Raw genomic sequence first — 18,829 nt, 5'->3', positions numbered from 1 at the left:
AACAGTTGACAGATTTTCAGTCCTAAATTCTATTATCATTACAACTAGGATATTTTAAAATAGAATATAGATATTTTGAAATAATTATGAGAAAAAAAATATATCTTCATATTTATTGTTTATTAATCTGAATAAGAACAGCAGTAAGCCGGGCAATGCTAGGCAATTCAGCTAGTTTATTATAAATTTTTTAATGTCATTTTTGATTTTTTGTTTTGTTACATATTCTATTTTCTAATATCAACTATGCAGTGACACAGTTATCTGCATAACCAGACCTGTATTTGTATGGAATATACATATATTGCTGTTAGGCATTGCATATTCAATTCATTTGTCGTTAAGCATGATGTCTATGTTTTTATCATTCACCTGTATGAATAATAGTTAGCAAGTACTTATCATTCATATATATACATACCGATTAACAAATACTTTTTTGTATTTTCAGCATTAATAAAATTATTTCTGTATTGATATTTGAAGGCTGCTATTTCAGATGTTTGGTTCACCATATTTTCAAATATTTGTTTTGATATTAGGTCTTTGTATAACTACTGCCTTTCTTTTTCAGTTCATCAGAAATATGTCTCTTCACTGTTCCTACACGGGTTAATTATATTTTATTGACTTCAACTCATAACAGATCCAAATGTTTTACTAATATTCAGGTGACATAAATATAGTTCCAATTGGGATTTATTTCAGAGATAGATGAAAAAAGAAAAATGTTTATGTTTAAGATAAGAATAGTTTGTTTAGTTAGGTAACTCTGGGCTGGTACTGATAAAAATCATTAAAAGCTTTGTTGTTTCACCCCCAGGTCATTCTTCATGGAGTAAACAAGTATTTTAACTGTGGTTATCTTATTTTCTATTCCGATATAGTGTATCTAGGCTTATTCTACCTAGTATGTCCTACCTTCATAGATTGAACTGTTCTATGTATAATAATCTCAATTAATTGAAAAATTGACTTTGTTAATTTCAACTTTATTAAAACCCAATTACAAACACAGTTTATTGACAAACTTGGCTTGGCCCCTGAGGTAAGCTTTAAGACTCTGCATCACATCCATTTTACTGATATTCTTTAGTTTAGCTTCCTTTAAATCTATAAAAGTGCAACATTTAATCTTGGTATTTGATCCCCTGACATATTTATCTGAAGTACAGAATTTGTATGTTTTTTTCTTAAGTTAATTAATTAATGCAAATTAATTAATTCACTTTACTATCTTCCATCCATTGGTTTTAGCTGTTGAGTCAATTGTTTTTACAGCTATATGTCATCCCTACTACTAACCACTCAACTGAATTAGCAGATAGAACTTGGTTGTTCAATCAAGCAAACTGGAGCTGAAGGGGGCAGGCATGTACCTTGATTGGAGGAAAGGTGGAGAATGGGGGATAGGGTGGACAATACAATTGTTGTGAGAAGTAAGAATCAATAACCTATTTTCTAAGGTGAGACACTCCCAAAATAGACATTCTATTTATTTCATCCTGGCCTAATTTATAAGATCCCTTATAAAAAGCACTCACAGACACTGCAGCATTATGAAATGTGATTTTGTATTATTACTTTGCATATCACATTGTAAACACATTGTTAATAGATGTGTTATTTTGTTAATACTATGTTTAACACATTTTAAAAACTGTTATCTGATGTGTTTTGTGTTTGAACACATTATACAAACATGTTTTTTTTGTTGCCAAGCTTTTCAGCTTACTAATCTTATGCTTCTCACTTAACAGATTTTTTTTTCTCTGAAATTAAGTGCACTGACTTCCCTATGCTATATTTCAGGTTAACAATCTTCTTTTATGGTTTAATTCACTAATGATAACAAATAAAAAAGTAGTGGCTAGGTTATGCTTCATTGACCACTGATTTTGTTTAATGCATTAATGGAGATTAACTAAGCTCCTAAATATTTCAAGTTAACATAATCATACTAAATTATTGATACTAAACAACTAATCAGGATGCTTTAAAAGTCTCATTATATCTTCATGTAGATGAGGGGTATATATTTAGATAAGTTTTTGCCAGAATTAGTGCAGACCATGTCTAACTTAATAGCACCACCTGGGTACTTATATAGGTGATAAAAAAAAATACTGTTGAAGGAAAAAATGATATCAAAGATACTTGGTTGTCATGACAGTCTAGTGATATATATTAGGTTTTTATAATACCATACTTGGTTTCTTTACCATGATAAAAAAAAAAAGGTCATTGTAAATTTGTCCTCTGTATATTGTAGATATTGTATTGTATATTGTAAAGGTAAGCATAAATCAGTCAGCCATCACTCATATGTGAATATGGTTTAGCATTATGTTTTGCTAATTCTTTTAGTTGTCTATGAGTATACATAGACTCTCTTCCTGCTCATCCCCCTCGCCATTCAGCTGCACACGCAGGGTATGACAGCTAGAAGGAGAGAGGGCTGCACCAGCACTTAGCTGGTACTCATTTACAGTTGAGTGGACTTGAGCAGCATGAATTGAAGTGTTTTCTCAAAGACACAACTTACTGCTTAGTTTAAGAATTGAACTGACAGTCTTTGATCATGAGCCTAGCCCTCTAACCACCAGGCCATGTGCCTTCACAGATCATAGTAAGATAGAGTATAATAACATGTCATCTAGGTTTTAAATTATACCATTGTTGCAATGAGATAAAGTTGATTTATTGAATAGCAACATATTTGAGACTAGTGACCAATTTATAGCATTAATATTAGTTCTGTTCAATATGTAGAATGGCAGAAATGGTAGAGTGTGGGAGTAAATGACTTAAAGTATTTATATATCTTTGTTTAAATAATTGGTTTTCATGCAAGCCCTCACTAACTGTGAGAATGATGTGGTTAATGCTCAATTTTCTAGGTTGATGAATATAAGTGAGTTATAGAGAACTGCAGTTCTAGGTTATAAGGATTAATGTAAACATTTAGTGCAGGGTTTTGGGAGGTTGACATATAATAGGGATGATAAGGAGGAGCCTGGTGTACCAGCTGAGCTTAGTTGGTAGTTATACTAGGTGATGTACAATTTGCTTATTCATATGAGTGGAAGTACTTCTGGTAGTAATAGGAGATAGATAGATATAATAATACATCAATGTGCTAGTAGTGAATATTTTCAAATCAGTTGAATAGCCTTCTTTTCAATGTGGTCTATGATGTGTGTACTTGTCTAATAGCAAGTAGCACTGTCCTAGATATGTATGCATTTGAGAATTTCTAGAGTTGTCACAATCAACTTTGTCTTTTATCATTTAAGGATCAATAAAATAAGTATCCATAACATACTGGGATCTCTCTCATAAATTCTAGCTTTGTGCCATTGTAATAAATCAATATAGCTGTTTACTTAATGAATTGTATTTAGTAGCTGTATACAATATATTTGTGTGTGTGTGTGTGTGTGTGTGTGTGTGTGTGTGTACGTGTGTACGTGTGTGTGTGTGTACGTGTGTGTGTGTGTGTTGTGTGTGTGTGTGTGTGTGTGTGTACGTGTGTTTATGGGGTTTCAAATCAGAGCATGTAAATTAACATAATTAAATATTGCAAGACATTTAGTCAAGTGCTCTATTGTTTCTGCCACTCTATTTCTGTAGTAGTAGTAGTAGTAGTCATCATAATAGTAATGAAAGTTATATTAATTCTTAAGATATCAATAATAGCAATTAAAATAATAAGGGAATGAGAGCTTACTATTACTCTTTTAGCTTGTTTTGTATTTCTTCATTAATTTTATCTGTACCCAAACTGTTTGTTTTCAGAATCAGAACATATACTAAAACATCCCTGGGAACACAACTGGAACTATATGGGTGAGACTCTGCACAGTTTTGTAGTTGCACCTCTGCTGTGATGGCCACTTTCTTTGGCTATGCTTTTCTAAGCTTTGATTCTACTCTGAAACCTCATTCATTTCCTCTGCCAAGCTGTTCATATACTCCCCTCTCATCTATATCCCTTTAACTGCACTTTTTTTTTTTGTACCAATTTCATAACACATGTCCATTGAGTGTTTCATATTGGAATTAGGAATAATCCAGATTATGTGTTTCCATTATCGAAAAGCATTGTTCTATAAATTCATAAAGCCTTGGTAGAAGTGAATAAAAAGGTGAGAAACCAGTGGGAAACAAACTTGTACCTCTTTTGTTTGCAATCTCAGTGTAACTACTACTATAGCATAATCCCGCTTACAATAACCACTTCCATATTTTAGCACAGCCCAGAAATAGTTATTAAATTCTAACATAAGTTATTTTTTGTTTGTGTCTTTGTTTTGTTTGTGTCTTTGTTTCCATAATGTTTGGTTTGAGATTGAGATTTGATAAAGGGAATCTTTCCTTTTTTACTCTGAAGCTGATAGTAGCAACCTTTGATTCAAAAAGTGATCTTTGACATTGAAAAGAACGATCTTTCACTAAGTTCAATCATTTTTTAAGTAACCCAAATTTATAATTTTTACAAGCTTGTAGTACCTATGGCTGAAATGTTAGATATTATTTTATTATAGTGACAGTTAAACTAGGATTGAATTGCTAAGATGTGATTTATTTGGGGATGGTCATCTTTTTCTGATTAAATACACTCACTATTTATTTGCTCTTCAATTTAGCTTTATTATTATGATTTTTAGTCCCACATATCTCCTCTTGTCCTGCCTATTCCTTTGGAATAGGCTGGACAAGAGGAGACATGTGGGACAAAAAGTTGCTGGAGGTCACAGTATGTTTGATATGAGAACTTTGACAAATAGACTTAAAAAAAAAAAAAAAAAAAATAATAATAATAATAAAGTTAAAGTGAAAATCAAATAAATAGTGTGTTGGTAAAAGATGACCATCTCCAAGTATAACAATATTTGTTTCAACACATGATTTCATTTCAAGAATCTTGCAAAACAAATACATAAACTTAATTTGTGATTTACATTTTGATGAAACACATTGTATTGTAGAATAGGATGTAATTACGCTGAAGCATCAAAAAGGCAGTTTCACTCCCTACTGGGGTCACACTTTTGTTCACTTCATATCTACTAGTGATTTAAAACAATCTAACACATATTTAGAATCCAATTTTTATTGAGCCATCACTATAAAGAAATATCCAACGTTTTAGTGATACTACAAATTGTACTTGAATAAATAAATCAGTGAAAGTGACATTACTTTCACTATGAAAGGTCAGTACTTTGTTTCGAAAGTCAGTATTTACAATGGCAAAGGTCACTACTTTCAGTGTCAGAGTAATAAAGAGGTAAAATTTTGTAGTTGATTTCCTGATCTTTTCCAAATAACATCAGGATTCAGAACTGACTTTTTAAGTGACTGTTTAGGTATAAATGCTGAATCTGGAAGTGGATATTATCAAAGGGATTCTGTTGCAGTTGTAAATATACTAAAGTATCAGTAATAGAAATAGAGGTTCAATTCCCACTAAGCTCTCTATTTTTATTCGCTTTTCTATTCATTTAACAAATTTGTTCAGCATTCTGTTTAGAACATGCAAAAACAAATATTCATTGTCCAATACTATTTTATGTATTACTTAGAAGAAATAAATTCATTCAGAAAGGCATTACTTTAGCATGGCTTTGGCCATGGGGGCTTAGACTAACTGAAGAACATTAAATATTAATTTTCTGCACACCTTCATAATTAGGTCTTTATGATATTGCATGTTTGTATGTGTGTGTATGTGTATATATATAACTGGCCCTCTATCGGTTACAATGACAAAGGTCCCAGTTGATCTTGTCAACGGAACAGCCTGCTCATCAAATTAACGTGCAAGTGGCTGAGCATTCCACAGACGTGTATATCATTAATGAAGTTTCTCAGGGAGATTCAGCCTGACATAGAATGTGACAAGGCTGGCTCTTTGAATTACAGGTACAACTCATTTTTGCCAGGTGAGTGGACTGGAGCAACATGAAATGAAGTGTCTTGCTCAAGGACACAATGTGCTGCCAGGAATTGAATTTATGACTGTGAGCTGAATACCCTAATCACTAAGCCACATGCGTTCACACACACGTGTGTGTGTGTGTGTGTGTGTGTGTGTGTATATATATATATTTTTTTTTTCTTTCTTTTATTCTTTTACTTGTTTCAGTCTTTTGACTGTGGCCATGCTGGAGCACTGTTTTTTATTCAAAGAAATCGACCCCTGGACTTATTCTTTGTAAGCCTGGTGCTTATTCTGTTGGTCTCTTCTACCGAACCACTAAGTTATGGGAACATAAGCACACCAAACATTGGTTGTCAAGCAATGTATGTGTGTGTGGGGGGACACACAAACACATACACATAAATACACACACACACACACACACACAATGGGCTTTCACTTTCTATCTGCCAAATCCACTCACAAGGATTTGGTTAGCCCAAGGCAATAGTAGAAGATACTTGCCCAAGGTGCCACGCAGCAGGACTGAACCTGGAACCATGTAGTTGGGAAGTAAGCATCTTACCACACTGCCACGTCTGCACCTATATATATATACACTCTTGGAGTGGTTGGTGTTAGGAAGGGCATCCATCTGTAGAAACATTACCAGATCAGAATGGAGCCTGGTGCAGCCCCCTGGCTTTCCAGACCCCAGTCAAACCGTCCAACCCATGCCAGCATGGAAAACGGACGTTAAGCGATGATGATGAAGATGATAATAAGGGTTATCATACTATATTCACTCTGATGAGTGTTTACCTAATTGCACATCATTAGCACAAGGCTATATAATTGTGAGCAAGATTTTAAGACACAGTAGTGTTTAAGGACATTCCAAATAAAGTTTGGGTTGTAGCTAGTAGAATTGAGGGCATAGAATATAGAGTTTAGGTTAGCAGCCAGTATAGTTTAGGACATAAGTAGAGTTCGGGATACAGCTGGTAGTTTAGGACACTTCAATATAATGTGGAGCATAGCAACTACACTTAAAGATGTAGTGATATACAACTTAAGATTCTCAATCCTTTATGACTTATTTAAGTTAGACATCAAAAGAAACAACCTTATTCTTCATTATTAATACTGAAGATATAATTACATTTTTTCTGAGAAATTGTTATTTTAATAATTCTTTGAGGAGATGATACCTATTGTGTGTATCTGGTGATATCACAAAAAAAACCCCCAAAAAACTTTGACATATGTTAACCCATTAGGAACTATTGTAAGGGAGCGGTAACTGCTTTCATCAGTGTGTAGTTTAAAAACATTTTTATTATAAAATTGGTTTTAGTTACCACTGTTGTTGTTATTATTATTTTCACTGAAACAGTTTAGTTGCTGCTTTGTGATAGTTTTCTGTTTCACTGTAGATATATTGACAACCCTCTTGATTTTCATTGACAGACATAATTTTTCTACTTATCAACCATACTAGTAGATTCTGATATTAGTTGCTTTATGTGACTCTTTTTATTCTTTAACATTGCGAACTTCCAGCAATTTATTTGGTGATGCTTAAATGTTAATTGTCTTTTTCTATGGTTCTTAGGTAGAAAATATATGTTCACATTTAACTGTCACAACTGTACATCTTTAGTTGTAATTCTTTGTGCATCACATATTTACATATTATCCTTTCATGTTTTACAACTCTCTTGTTATTTCTCTATATCTTTATGCATCACATCTGTGTAGCTTTATTGATATATCTATATAATTTTTTAAAATTCATACATCTGTACAGTTCTAACTGTCACATTTTACATCTTTATTCCTCACATCTGTACACCTTTACTGATCATGTTAAAATATCTTTAATTACCACTTTGACATTTTCCTATGTAATGTCTATACATTCATGTCACAGTTGTAAAACTTTGGCTGTCACACCTGTACATCTTTGACTTCATATAGTCTATGAACCTATTGAATATTTCATTTAAATTGAACATTGTTCAATTAAATATCTTCAATATTTCTATTTAATCATGTCTCAGCTCTTTCATGCATCCCCTTCTGGTCTCGGTCACTAGTTCCATTTGTCTAATTTTCGTATATGTTTCACAATAAACTTAAATTGTAGATAAGACAATGGGGAGAATCAATTAACCAATGCAGAAAAGAGAATGGAGAGATTTTAACCAACTATGTTCTAGAAGTTCAGGACAAAATTAACAAGAAAATTTATTGTTTCAAAATAAACAGGTAATATTAATACAGATGTCTGGTTGTTGAAGATGATGATACTTACACAGTTATATTAAGATGTACATTTCTAGAGAACTTCATCATTTAATTTAGTTCCTACAGGTGCTTTTATATACGGTGTTAAGAAGGGCATCTAGCAGTAAAAACCAGACTAAAACAGACATTGGAGCTCAACACAGTCCTCTGATTTGTCAGATCCTGTTAAACCATCCAACCCATGCCAGCTTAGAATACAGACAGTGATTAATGGTTATATATGTATATGGGCCTCACTGAGGAAATGACAATAGGCTGGGGGCTCTGGCAGTTTGCTGTACTTGAGAAGACGCATCAAGCCAAGTAAAATCACTATCATCCATATTTGTCCTTTACAGGTGCTGGTGCCATGTATAAGGCACTTGTGCCAGTGCTGTGTAGGTGTACCTATGCTGGTGGCACATAAAAAGCACCCAACATATTCTGTAAAGTGGCTGGCATTAGGAAGAGCATCCTGCTGTAGAACCCATGCCACAACAGACAATTTGGAGTCTGGACAACTCCCCGGCTAGCCAGCTCCTGTCAAATTGTCTAACTCATGCCAGCATGGAAAACAGACATTAAACGATGATGATGATGATATATGATATCCATACACACATGCAATACTAATACTAATACAAAGGCAGTGAGCTGGCAGAAACGTTAGCATGCAGGGCGAAATGCTTAGCGGTATTTTGTCTGTCTTTACGTTCTAAGTTCAAATTCCACCGAGGTTGACTTTGCCTTTCATCCTTTCGGGGCCAATAAATTAAGTACCAGTTGCATACTGGGGTTGATCTAATTGACTGACCCCCTCCCTCAAAATTTCAGGCTTTGTGCCTAGAGTAGAAAAGACAAATGCATATATACAGAATGCATGCTGTACAAACATACCCACATTAACATGTAAATAGCATGGCAATAGTCTTGTTACTAATAAAATATATATATTTGGTACATACTAACTATCATTCTGTAGGATGTGTTACACACGTGTGTGTGTGTGTATATATATATATATATATATATTATGTGAAATAGAAAGATGAATAATCTTGTAGTAGATTAATCAACAGTTTCGCCATGGGCTCTTAGGAGCACAGTTCGATTTGTTTTTTGCTCCGCCTCTGTTCTGTTTTTGTTTTTCCAACGGATTTCCTTTTTTCTTCCTGAAGAGAAAGACACAATATGGTCCCATTATTCAATCGGATTTTGGTAATTTGTGCCTTTCGAAACACGTGTAGAATGAAATAAAACGATTTCTGTTCAATCTGCGTTCAGCTCCATTTCTTCAATTCACCAATAATGTTTTATATATATATATATATATATATATAGGCATTAGTGTATGGTAAGAATCTTCCACTATAGCCATGGACCAACCAAAGTCTTTTGAATGGATTTGGTAGATGGAATCTGAAAAAGGTTTGCCATCATCATTATCATCATCATCATTTAACATCTGCCTTCTATGCTGGCACCCCCCTATTAATACTATATATCTATAAACATTGGTTAAGTATAATGTAATAGTAAAAGATGCAACCATAAAGTCAGCAGTTTATATTCCTAACAATGGTTGTGTATTTTGTCCATGGCACAGGCAGTATATTTTAATGGTTGAGTCCACTTATCTGGATGTTAGTAACTTGTGTAGTATAATACACTGCTAGATGTAGTGGCAACTCTATAGTACTAAAGCGTGTTTTGTTGACTTTGTGTACTGAGTTCAATTCCTATAATGAGAAAAGTTACTGACAATGGACTGGTTTCCTATCCACTAGGATTGGTAAATTTTTCTCTTCTTAACGTTTCATATAGATTCATGTAATTGCAAACATTGAATTTACAATTAAGTTGTCTTTCTTGAATATTACTGGAACATTCTAATATTACACAACTCATCCTTGGTCAACATTCTGGAGCATGTTTTTTGGTTATATTTACACACATACGTATACTTTTAGATACAATACTTACATACAGGCACTGGCATATTCTTACATATACATACACACCTATCTATATGCACACATACTTGCATACATACACCAAAATATTTGTATAAACCAATGGCCTATTGCCAACTATTCAACTGTGAAGTATTCATAGTATAAATTTTCCTGTGCTGACTAAATTAGGTAGACTAATAAGGTTTTTATGATGTAGGTAGTATTAAGTTGGTAGCTATAATCATTGTGACTGCAGGCTTAGGTTGGTTAGAAGAGAATCATTTACTGTAGAGATAGATTAAAGGAACTGTAGTTGGTTGAAAGTTGAGACCATTGACCCATACATATGAGTTGCAAGACTGGGATGCATAAAAATGTGTGATATTACAGATGTATTCAACTGACACTGGCATGAAAAGAGAAAACTGCTCTGTGGTCATTCAATCTACTAAAAATAGCAACCAGATTTCCCTTCTTAACTCATGCCACACCGTCTTAAACAAAGAAGGACACATTAAATGTTGTAGTTGTAAATATATTATGTCTGTTAAAAAGATAGGATGGTTACAGCTGTAACGTTTTTGATCTTAAGTCTGTTGGATCAGTGCTGATCGAAGTCTAGATAGCAGCAATAACAACATCAATCAGATCTTGAAATGATACTGATTATGGTTGTGTAGTTGATGATTAGCTTGATGAAGGTAATTTCCTGCAAAATTTTTTTTCTCAACAAGAATACAATGATTGCTTCTATTATTGGACAGAGGTCAAGAATATTGATGTTTTACTTACTAACCATTTTCTAGGTATAGTGTCTGGAATAAATCATTTTAAGAAACACTTGGTCAAAACATTCAGGCAGTACCAGTATTGTAGAGATATTGATTACTGCTTAAATCCCTTTTACTGAACTACTGATGTTCCCAACATCATACGATAATTTTCTCTCCAAAATATATTAAACATTAGCAAAAATTGGGTGTGAAGCTTTCGGTTCTTTATAATTTCTGCCATTGTGGAAATAATGATGACAGCAGCAACAACCACTATCAACTATTAAGTCCAATTGACATAACTGTGTTACCTTGGCCGTACTGTCCTGTTAACATAACTGTGTTACCTTGGCCGTACTGTCCTATCAACATAACTGTGTTACCTTGGCCGTACTGTCCTGTCAACATAACTGTGTTACCTTGGCCGTACTGTCCTGTCAACATAACTGTGTTACCCTGGCCGTACTGTCCTATCAACATAACTGTGTTACTCCAACTGTATTGTCCTGTCCACAAAACTGTCACAATAAACTCTATTGTTGCTAACTGCTGCCAACCAGCTGTATTGTCCTCTAAACAACTGTCACCACAAGCAGTGTTCTCTTGTCAACATAACTGCACCACTGACAGCAATACTGTCCTGTAAACATACTATGTCACTATTAGCTGTATTGTCCTCTTAACATGTCACAGTTACCTATCCTGTCAACATAACTGTTTTACCTCCAGCTGTACTGTCATGTCAATATAACTGTCACCTCCAGTTGTAGTGTCCTGTCCTGATGTAACTGTGTTGCTGTTAGCTGTACCACAATTTAACATATTTCTGTGTCGGTAGCACATAAAAAACACCATCCGAGCGTGGCCGTCTGCCAGCCTCGTCTGGCACCTGTGTCGGTGGCACATAAAATCACCCACTACACTCTCGGAGTGGTTGGCGTTAGGAAGGGCATCCAGCTGTAGAAACACTGCCAGATCCGACTGGCCTGGTGCAGCCTTCGGGCTTGCCAGACCCCAGTTGAACCGTCCAACCCATGCTAGCATGGAAAGCGGACGTTAATCGATGATGATGATGATGATGTGTCAACCTGCCATACTTTACTGTCAACTGTGTCACTATTAGCTGTGTTCAGATATCATTATAACTTCTCACTATTAGCTGTAACACTTTCAGCATGATTATGTCATCATGTCCTGTCAACATAACTGTATCACCATTATCTTTATTGTTACATCAGCACAACTCACTATTAACAACCGACTTTACTTTGTTGTCAACAAACTACATCATCATTATTATGGTAGTCTAAGGTTGTGAGTTGGCAGACTCCATTACCATGCTAAACAAAATGCTTGGCAACATTTTTTTCTGTCTTTACATTCTGAGTCTAAATGTTGCTGAGGTTGACTTTGCTTTTCATCCTTTCAGGGTTGATAAAATAAGCACCAGTTGAACACTGGGGATCAATGTAATCAATTATCCCCCTCCCCACAGATTTCAGTCTTTGTGCTGATTGCGGAAAGGATTATCATAGTAGTCTCATGTAGGTAATATAGTCAGTGGAAAACTTTAACTGAAACTATCCTTGTAATTAAAAGAGAAAAACTCTCCCTATGAGTGTTTAAACTCTAAAAACAACAAACAAGGGGAAAAAACCCAGTAATATCAGCCAGTCCTATAATCAATTCAGAGAGGATTTTGTCTTTAAAGCAGGTTAGCTGGTGAAAGCATTAGATACATTTTGATCTTGTTAGATCTCGCCAGTGAAGCTTATTTATTTCTGTTGGCAAGACTTAGAGATGATCAATATATATATATATATATATATATATATATATATATATATATATATATATTGATCATCTCTAAGTCGTGCACACGCATATATATATATATATATATATATGCGCGTGCACACACACATACACACACACACACATACACACACACACACACATAAATTCTGTGGATATTAATAGATTTGCACATGTATATCCAGTAAAAGGAGAAGTCCTTTCAAAGTTGTTCAAGTTGTCATCATCCTGCCTTTTATTTAGACATTGTATTTTTAGATCTATATTATAATCCAATGTCTCTTTCATTTAAGATACTAGAGTGTGATTAGAAGGAAATTTGGTTGCTATTTCTTGTAGGTCAAGTTACTATGTAGAGGCTTCCTTGAAGTATGTCAGTGTGATAAGACAAAATAATAACAGGATTAATATTAATGTTCAAAGTTATGTAACACAGTGACAGTAGTAAGAGTTGAACGTAGAACCATGTAATCCAGTAGATTAGCTGAAGCTCCCTTAAGAATGTTTATATTATCCCAAACTGAGTTAGTAATATGGAAGAATACAGCTGATAGTGACTCAGTTACGTTGACAGGACACAAAATTTACTTCTGACAGCTATGTTAGTTAGCAGTGACACTGTTATAAAGATGGAGTTGGTGGCTCTAAGAGTAACTGTACATGATAATCAACAAGGATTTGAAACTCAGTGTAACATAAAACCAAATGAATAGTTAACTTTTTTCCTTGACTAGGAATTTTGTTTATTTTATTTCATGAACATTGAAATTATAGTTTAGCTCTGAGACAGAACTCTTATATTTCTTTAGAAAATGAGAGTAAAAATGAAACAACAGCAACAACACAAAGTAAAATACAGAAAAGAGAATAAAATATTTACAATATTAATTTAAGTTGTTTTCAGGAAAATGTCAGTATCTGTGTGCATGAATCTGATATTATCTGATTGTAGTAAAGTCTCTTATAACTAGTTAATCTTATCCTCTCTTGCCTGTCATCTAATTAGGTCTTTTGCCTCTCAATAGTAAGCTGAGATGTTTAGCTGCTAAGAGATAAACAAGTGTGAACTTCATGAACATAGTTGTGTGTTACTGCACTAGTAATTTGAGACCTTACCACTTTATTTAAAATGTTTATTTTCAACACAACAATTATGATTACATATCAATCAAACCACAAAATTTTTTTCATGTCCTCATCTGTTAGCTGATGTTAATATTAATTCTTATGTTTCTCATTGATCAGCAGGATATGTTATTACGTGAGTAGTTGTTAAAATTTATTGTTATCAATTTTACAACTATTATACTATATTTTTAAAAGATAAAAAGTCTAGTATTTGCTGTTGAAAACCATTTATACATTATTTTCCATTTAGGAGAATTTGAAAATTGATTCTTGATGCTACATAATTTTAGTCTTTCCATCCAGAGAGATCATTTATTTTTCATGTTAGTTAGATGTTGAATTTTCCCTTTATAGTAACTATAAAAAAGAAAATAAAGCTTTAGATTTATTTGTATATATATGGCTGCTATATATATACTATAGTAAACTGGTATATTTTCAGCATCTACTCTAGGTCAGCTGTAGTTGTTATCTTCACATATTTAATTAATCAAACAGTGTATTTTATCTGCTTAATGTTTACCTATTTAACATTGATTTCTGAAATAGATACAATACCTTAGATTTATAGGCTGCGAGAGACAAGATGTTGTGACATTCAATCACTATTCTGTTATTTAGTTTTTTACTAAATGTTCCTTTTCATATATGAGTCCGGCTTCCTAAAATCAATAAGAAAAAAAATTGGCAGTAAAAACTATTAACCTTGACCATTTGGCAAGCATGAAATGTGTTGGCATAGGTCAATATTTGATTTTAAGGTATTAAATTGATTTAGATTCAGGTGTAGAATTATCTAATATCACAGAAAACCTGCTCTCTTGGCAGAAATATAAATTCTACTTAGTTTAAAGGAGGATTCTAATAATTGATGCTTAGAGTATTTTTTTACTAACAAGGTTATCACAGCAATATACTTCATTAATATCTAATATAATAACACAACATTAATATCAATGTAATGATATGTTATAGCATGTTCAATTATGTTGCAGTTTATGTAATAATATATTTAGTATATTCAGTCTGTTGTACTTGAATCTATTTAATAAATTTTTTATATTTCATTTTACAAAATCAATAATATTGACAAAATTTTTGTAGCTAAATTTACTTTATGTACTTCATGTCCTGAAGTTGAGATTATTCATGCTTAAATATGTGACATATCTATAGCAAACATTTATTATACACCCCACTTTTCCAGAGATATTATTGAAATTATATAGACTATCATGAGAATATTTTGATTGGACTGTGTGTATTTTAGTAAAATATTTCCTGATTCACTTTGGCTTTAAAAGCTAAATTAGCAACAATGGAATTAATATAATTATTATTATTATTGCGTGTCAGTAGCTTTTTGTCTCTTCTGGTGTTTGATAACATTTCTTGTATTTTATTTCCTTCTTCAACTTGAAACAATAGTTGAAGTAATTTATTATAAACTTTAAATTGGCACAAAAAAGATAAACAAAACCCACCGACAGAACTTAATTCATATATATTGTTATCCAGGTGACAGTATTACCAAATTTACTACAGAGTGCCTTGGCATCCAAAATTGTATAAATTATTTTGTCAACAGCATTGTCCGTCTCTGTTCACTAAAAGACAAGCTACTCCTCCAATGTCTAGCATAGTGATATTTGCAATTGGAAATAACCTGGTAATCAAATAATTAACCAAGTACAGCAGTTTTAATACAATGTTATAAACACTTCAATATTTAATATCAATTATGTTAACTTCTTAGCAGTTAATTTGTAATCAGTCTATAGGTGTCATGAACTTATTTGAAAATTCTTTACATGTTAAGCATGACTGTATGGTAAAGAAGCTCACTTTGCAACTACATGATTTTGTGTTCAGTCCCACTACAGAGCACCTTGGGCAAGTGGCTTCTATTATCGCCCCAGTTTGACCAATGCTTTGCGAGTGGATTTGGTAGATGGAAACTGTGTGGAAACTTGTTACACACACGCCTCACATACACACACGCCTCTCTCTCTCTCTCTCTCTCTCACACACACACACACGTATATGGACATATGAGTGTCTTTGTATTTGTTCCCCACTACCACTACTTGACAACTGTTTAGGTTTGTTTATAACCCTGTAACTTAGCAGTTCAGCAAGAGAGACTGATAGAATAAATATCAGACTTACAAAAAAACCCAAAAAAACCAATAAAGTACTGGGGTCCATTCATTCAACTAAAAGTCTTCAAGACATTGCCCTAACCTGGCCACAGTCCAATAACTGAAACAAGTAAAAGATAAAAAAAAAGATAAAATCATTAGACTTCTTTTATGTTTTTGCTGTCTGTGTCTGCTTTTATAGAATTCCTTTGATATTCTTTCCTTCTTACTATTTGTCCACTCACTTCCCTCACCACTTTTGCTCATCAAGATCATCCTCCCATTTCACTTATTGATATGTCAGGTGTAAATAAATCCCATGTATGCAGTAAACTTTTGATTACTCATCTTACCTGTGAAACATCTGCCTCTCCATACTGCACTCCTAATTCAATACTGTTCGTTTAATATGTTTACTTATCAATTAATGCTGTAATGTTTCAGTCATTGGTTGTTATTTCCATCACTGAATTAAAATATCGGGGTCAATGTTACACTGTCTTGCAATCTCGCTTCGAGTTGAGCTAGTACTGTAGTAATAGAACAGAACTAATTTTGCGTTACTAGAGAGTAGATGCTGTACTGTGTTTAGTACAGTAGACATATTATTATCTTACTAGAACAGATATAGTGCTGTGTTAGCAGAGAAAAAAATTGTATAGTGTTAATAGAAGAGTAATAGTACTGTATTAGTAGAGTTTTGTATTCCATAATATACAAGTTTTTAGAGTGACTAACTTTGAATGTCAATGATTGAATAACTTAGTTTAATCTGAAACTCATAAAAACAGCAACATAAACTTATATAGCTAAGACTAATTTGATAATTGTGCGCATTTTGAACCATCCGCATGCTGGACAAAATGCTTAGCAGCATTTCGTCCATCTTTATGTTCTGAGTTCAAGTGCTGCTGGGTTCAGCTTTGCTTTTCATCCTTTTGAGGTTGATAAAATAAGTACCAGTCAAGCACTGGAGTGAGTGTAATTGACCTACCCTCTCCCTTAAAATCATTGGCCTTGTGCCAATTATTATTATTATTATTATTATTATTGTTATTGTTAAGGTAGTAAGCTGGCAGAATTGATAGCATACTGGATGAAATGCTTAGTGGTATTTCACCCATCACTCTGTTCTGAGTTCAAATTCTGCCAGCATCAACTTTGCCTTTCATCCTTTTGGGGTTGATAAAATAAGTACCAGTTGAACACTGGGGGTCAGTGTAATCAACTCATCCCCTCATCCAAAATTGCTGCCCTTGTGGCAAAATTTGAAACTATTATTATTATTATTTTTATCATCATCATCATTATTATTATTATAATTTTTTTTGTTTGAGAATAAAATGATCTATTTTTTAAAATAAATCTCTAAATATTATGGATTAAATTTTGTTTGGATTACTTGTTGATTTTTGGATCACTAAATTCTAGATTATTCTTTTTCCATCAGCTATTTTGAAATGTCTTTGTTTTGCAATATCATTCAATAAACTGCATTAATTCTGTTTCCTCTCAAATTTTAGGCAAAAAGGTGATATTATTTTATCTGCATGTTCTCTACACTGTGTTGTCTGCTCATTTTCAGAATTTCTAATCTAGTTTTTAACCCTCAGACCCTTGACAGTTGATACAAACCTTCTTCCAGTTATGTACAATTCCTAACCCATCGCTCTCTTTTGATATTTCTCTTTCATGTTCTCTGTTAATTGCAAACTTGACTTTCAGAGAATAGAACTTGGCAACTTGTTTGTCTTGCTTGTAGTTAATATGAATGTATAAGCAATGCAATAAGTCAACTTTAGTCTGTCTTGCTGCAATGCATATTTGTTAAACAATAAATGGAGTCTGTTTGTATACTTAAATTAACAATTAGCTTGTCCCTTCAACTTATTATTTACTAATGATAATACTTACTTTCCATTCACACAATCAAATAATCTTATTCTTTATCCTTGTTTACATTGCATGAAATCTGAAATGCTAACTACCCTTTTTAAAAGTATGAAGATGTTTCATCCATCTAAATCAAAATATATGTGAAGAATGGAAAAAGAAAATTTCTTTGAATTGTTTTTTGTATAATCTCAATTTAGAGATTTTAAAAATTGACTGGGGTAACACATGTTTCAAATATTCCATAAATCTGTTGGGTTAGCACACACACACACACAAAAAAATCTAATGTATTTTTCAGTGTTGTTTAAATTTACTGGGGCTACAAAAATCAATTAATTTAAAGTCATGCATTTCTCTCTAATATTTTAGTTGTCAGAATTATCTTGATTATTTTCAAGCTGCTTAATTATTTCTGTAGTGATTAACCTAGATTGAAGTTATCAGTGGTTTCAACTTTCAAAAGTTGGTCATTGTATTCTCTGTGTTCTGTTACACTGAGATTGAACCTTCTACCATTTGTACTTATATCTGTTATATAATTAGCTATTCATCTTGTCAGGTGTTTCTTCAGTGGAAAGGAGAGTTCTTTCTGTTCTACTGAGATTTTGTTGCTCAAATTAACTGTACAGCTTATTGCATTCCATTTGCATTGTTAGAAACAAGTATATTCTAATATTTTTGTTATTTTTATGCAGAGGATAGAGATACTTAACTTAAGTAGTTAATGTCTTTTTTCTATCACAAGTGTGTATATTATGTGTGTGTGTGTGTGTTTGTGTGGAGGAAGGCGATAACAAAGTGCTGTTTGATAAATAATATAGATACATGCCCTCATAACTCAGCAGTTGATGTATATTTGTATACATATTAGATAATCTTCATAAAATGATCAAAGAGATAACTATT

General features: G+C 33.1%; 1 protein-coding gene across 7 annotated transcripts in view; it reads left to right on the top strand.

Annotated features, from left to right (window-relative positions):
* LOC115230269 (rab GTPase-activating protein 1) overlaps positions 1-18,829 on the top strand; it is a 140,938-nt gene that overhangs the window by 64,356 nt on the left and 57,753 nt on the right. For 4 of the 7 annotated variants that reach the window (XM_029800493.2, XM_029800478.2, XM_029800486.2 and 1 more), the window contains exon 3: positions 3,799-3,849. The exons of 2 other annotated variants lie outside the window; for them this stretch is intronic. In XM_029800493.2, the coding sequence (XP_029656353.1) occupies positions 3,799-3,849 (51 nt within the window). Of the gene's footprint in view, positions 1-3,798; positions 3,850-6,484; positions 6,489-18,829 lie in introns of those variants that run through there. One more of the 7 variants, XM_036499075.1, reaches the window with a different exon arrangement.

Source organism: Octopus sinensis, linkage group LG2, assembly GCF_006345805.1.
Source record: "Octopus sinensis linkage group LG2, ASM634580v1, whole genome shotgun sequence".
NCBI classification, from domain to species: Eukaryota; Metazoa; Mollusca; class Cephalopoda; order Octopoda; family Octopodidae; genus Octopus; species Octopus sinensis.
The sequence above is the reverse complement of the archived record's forward strand: the minus strand, read 5'-3'. Positions and strand labels throughout refer to the sequence as shown.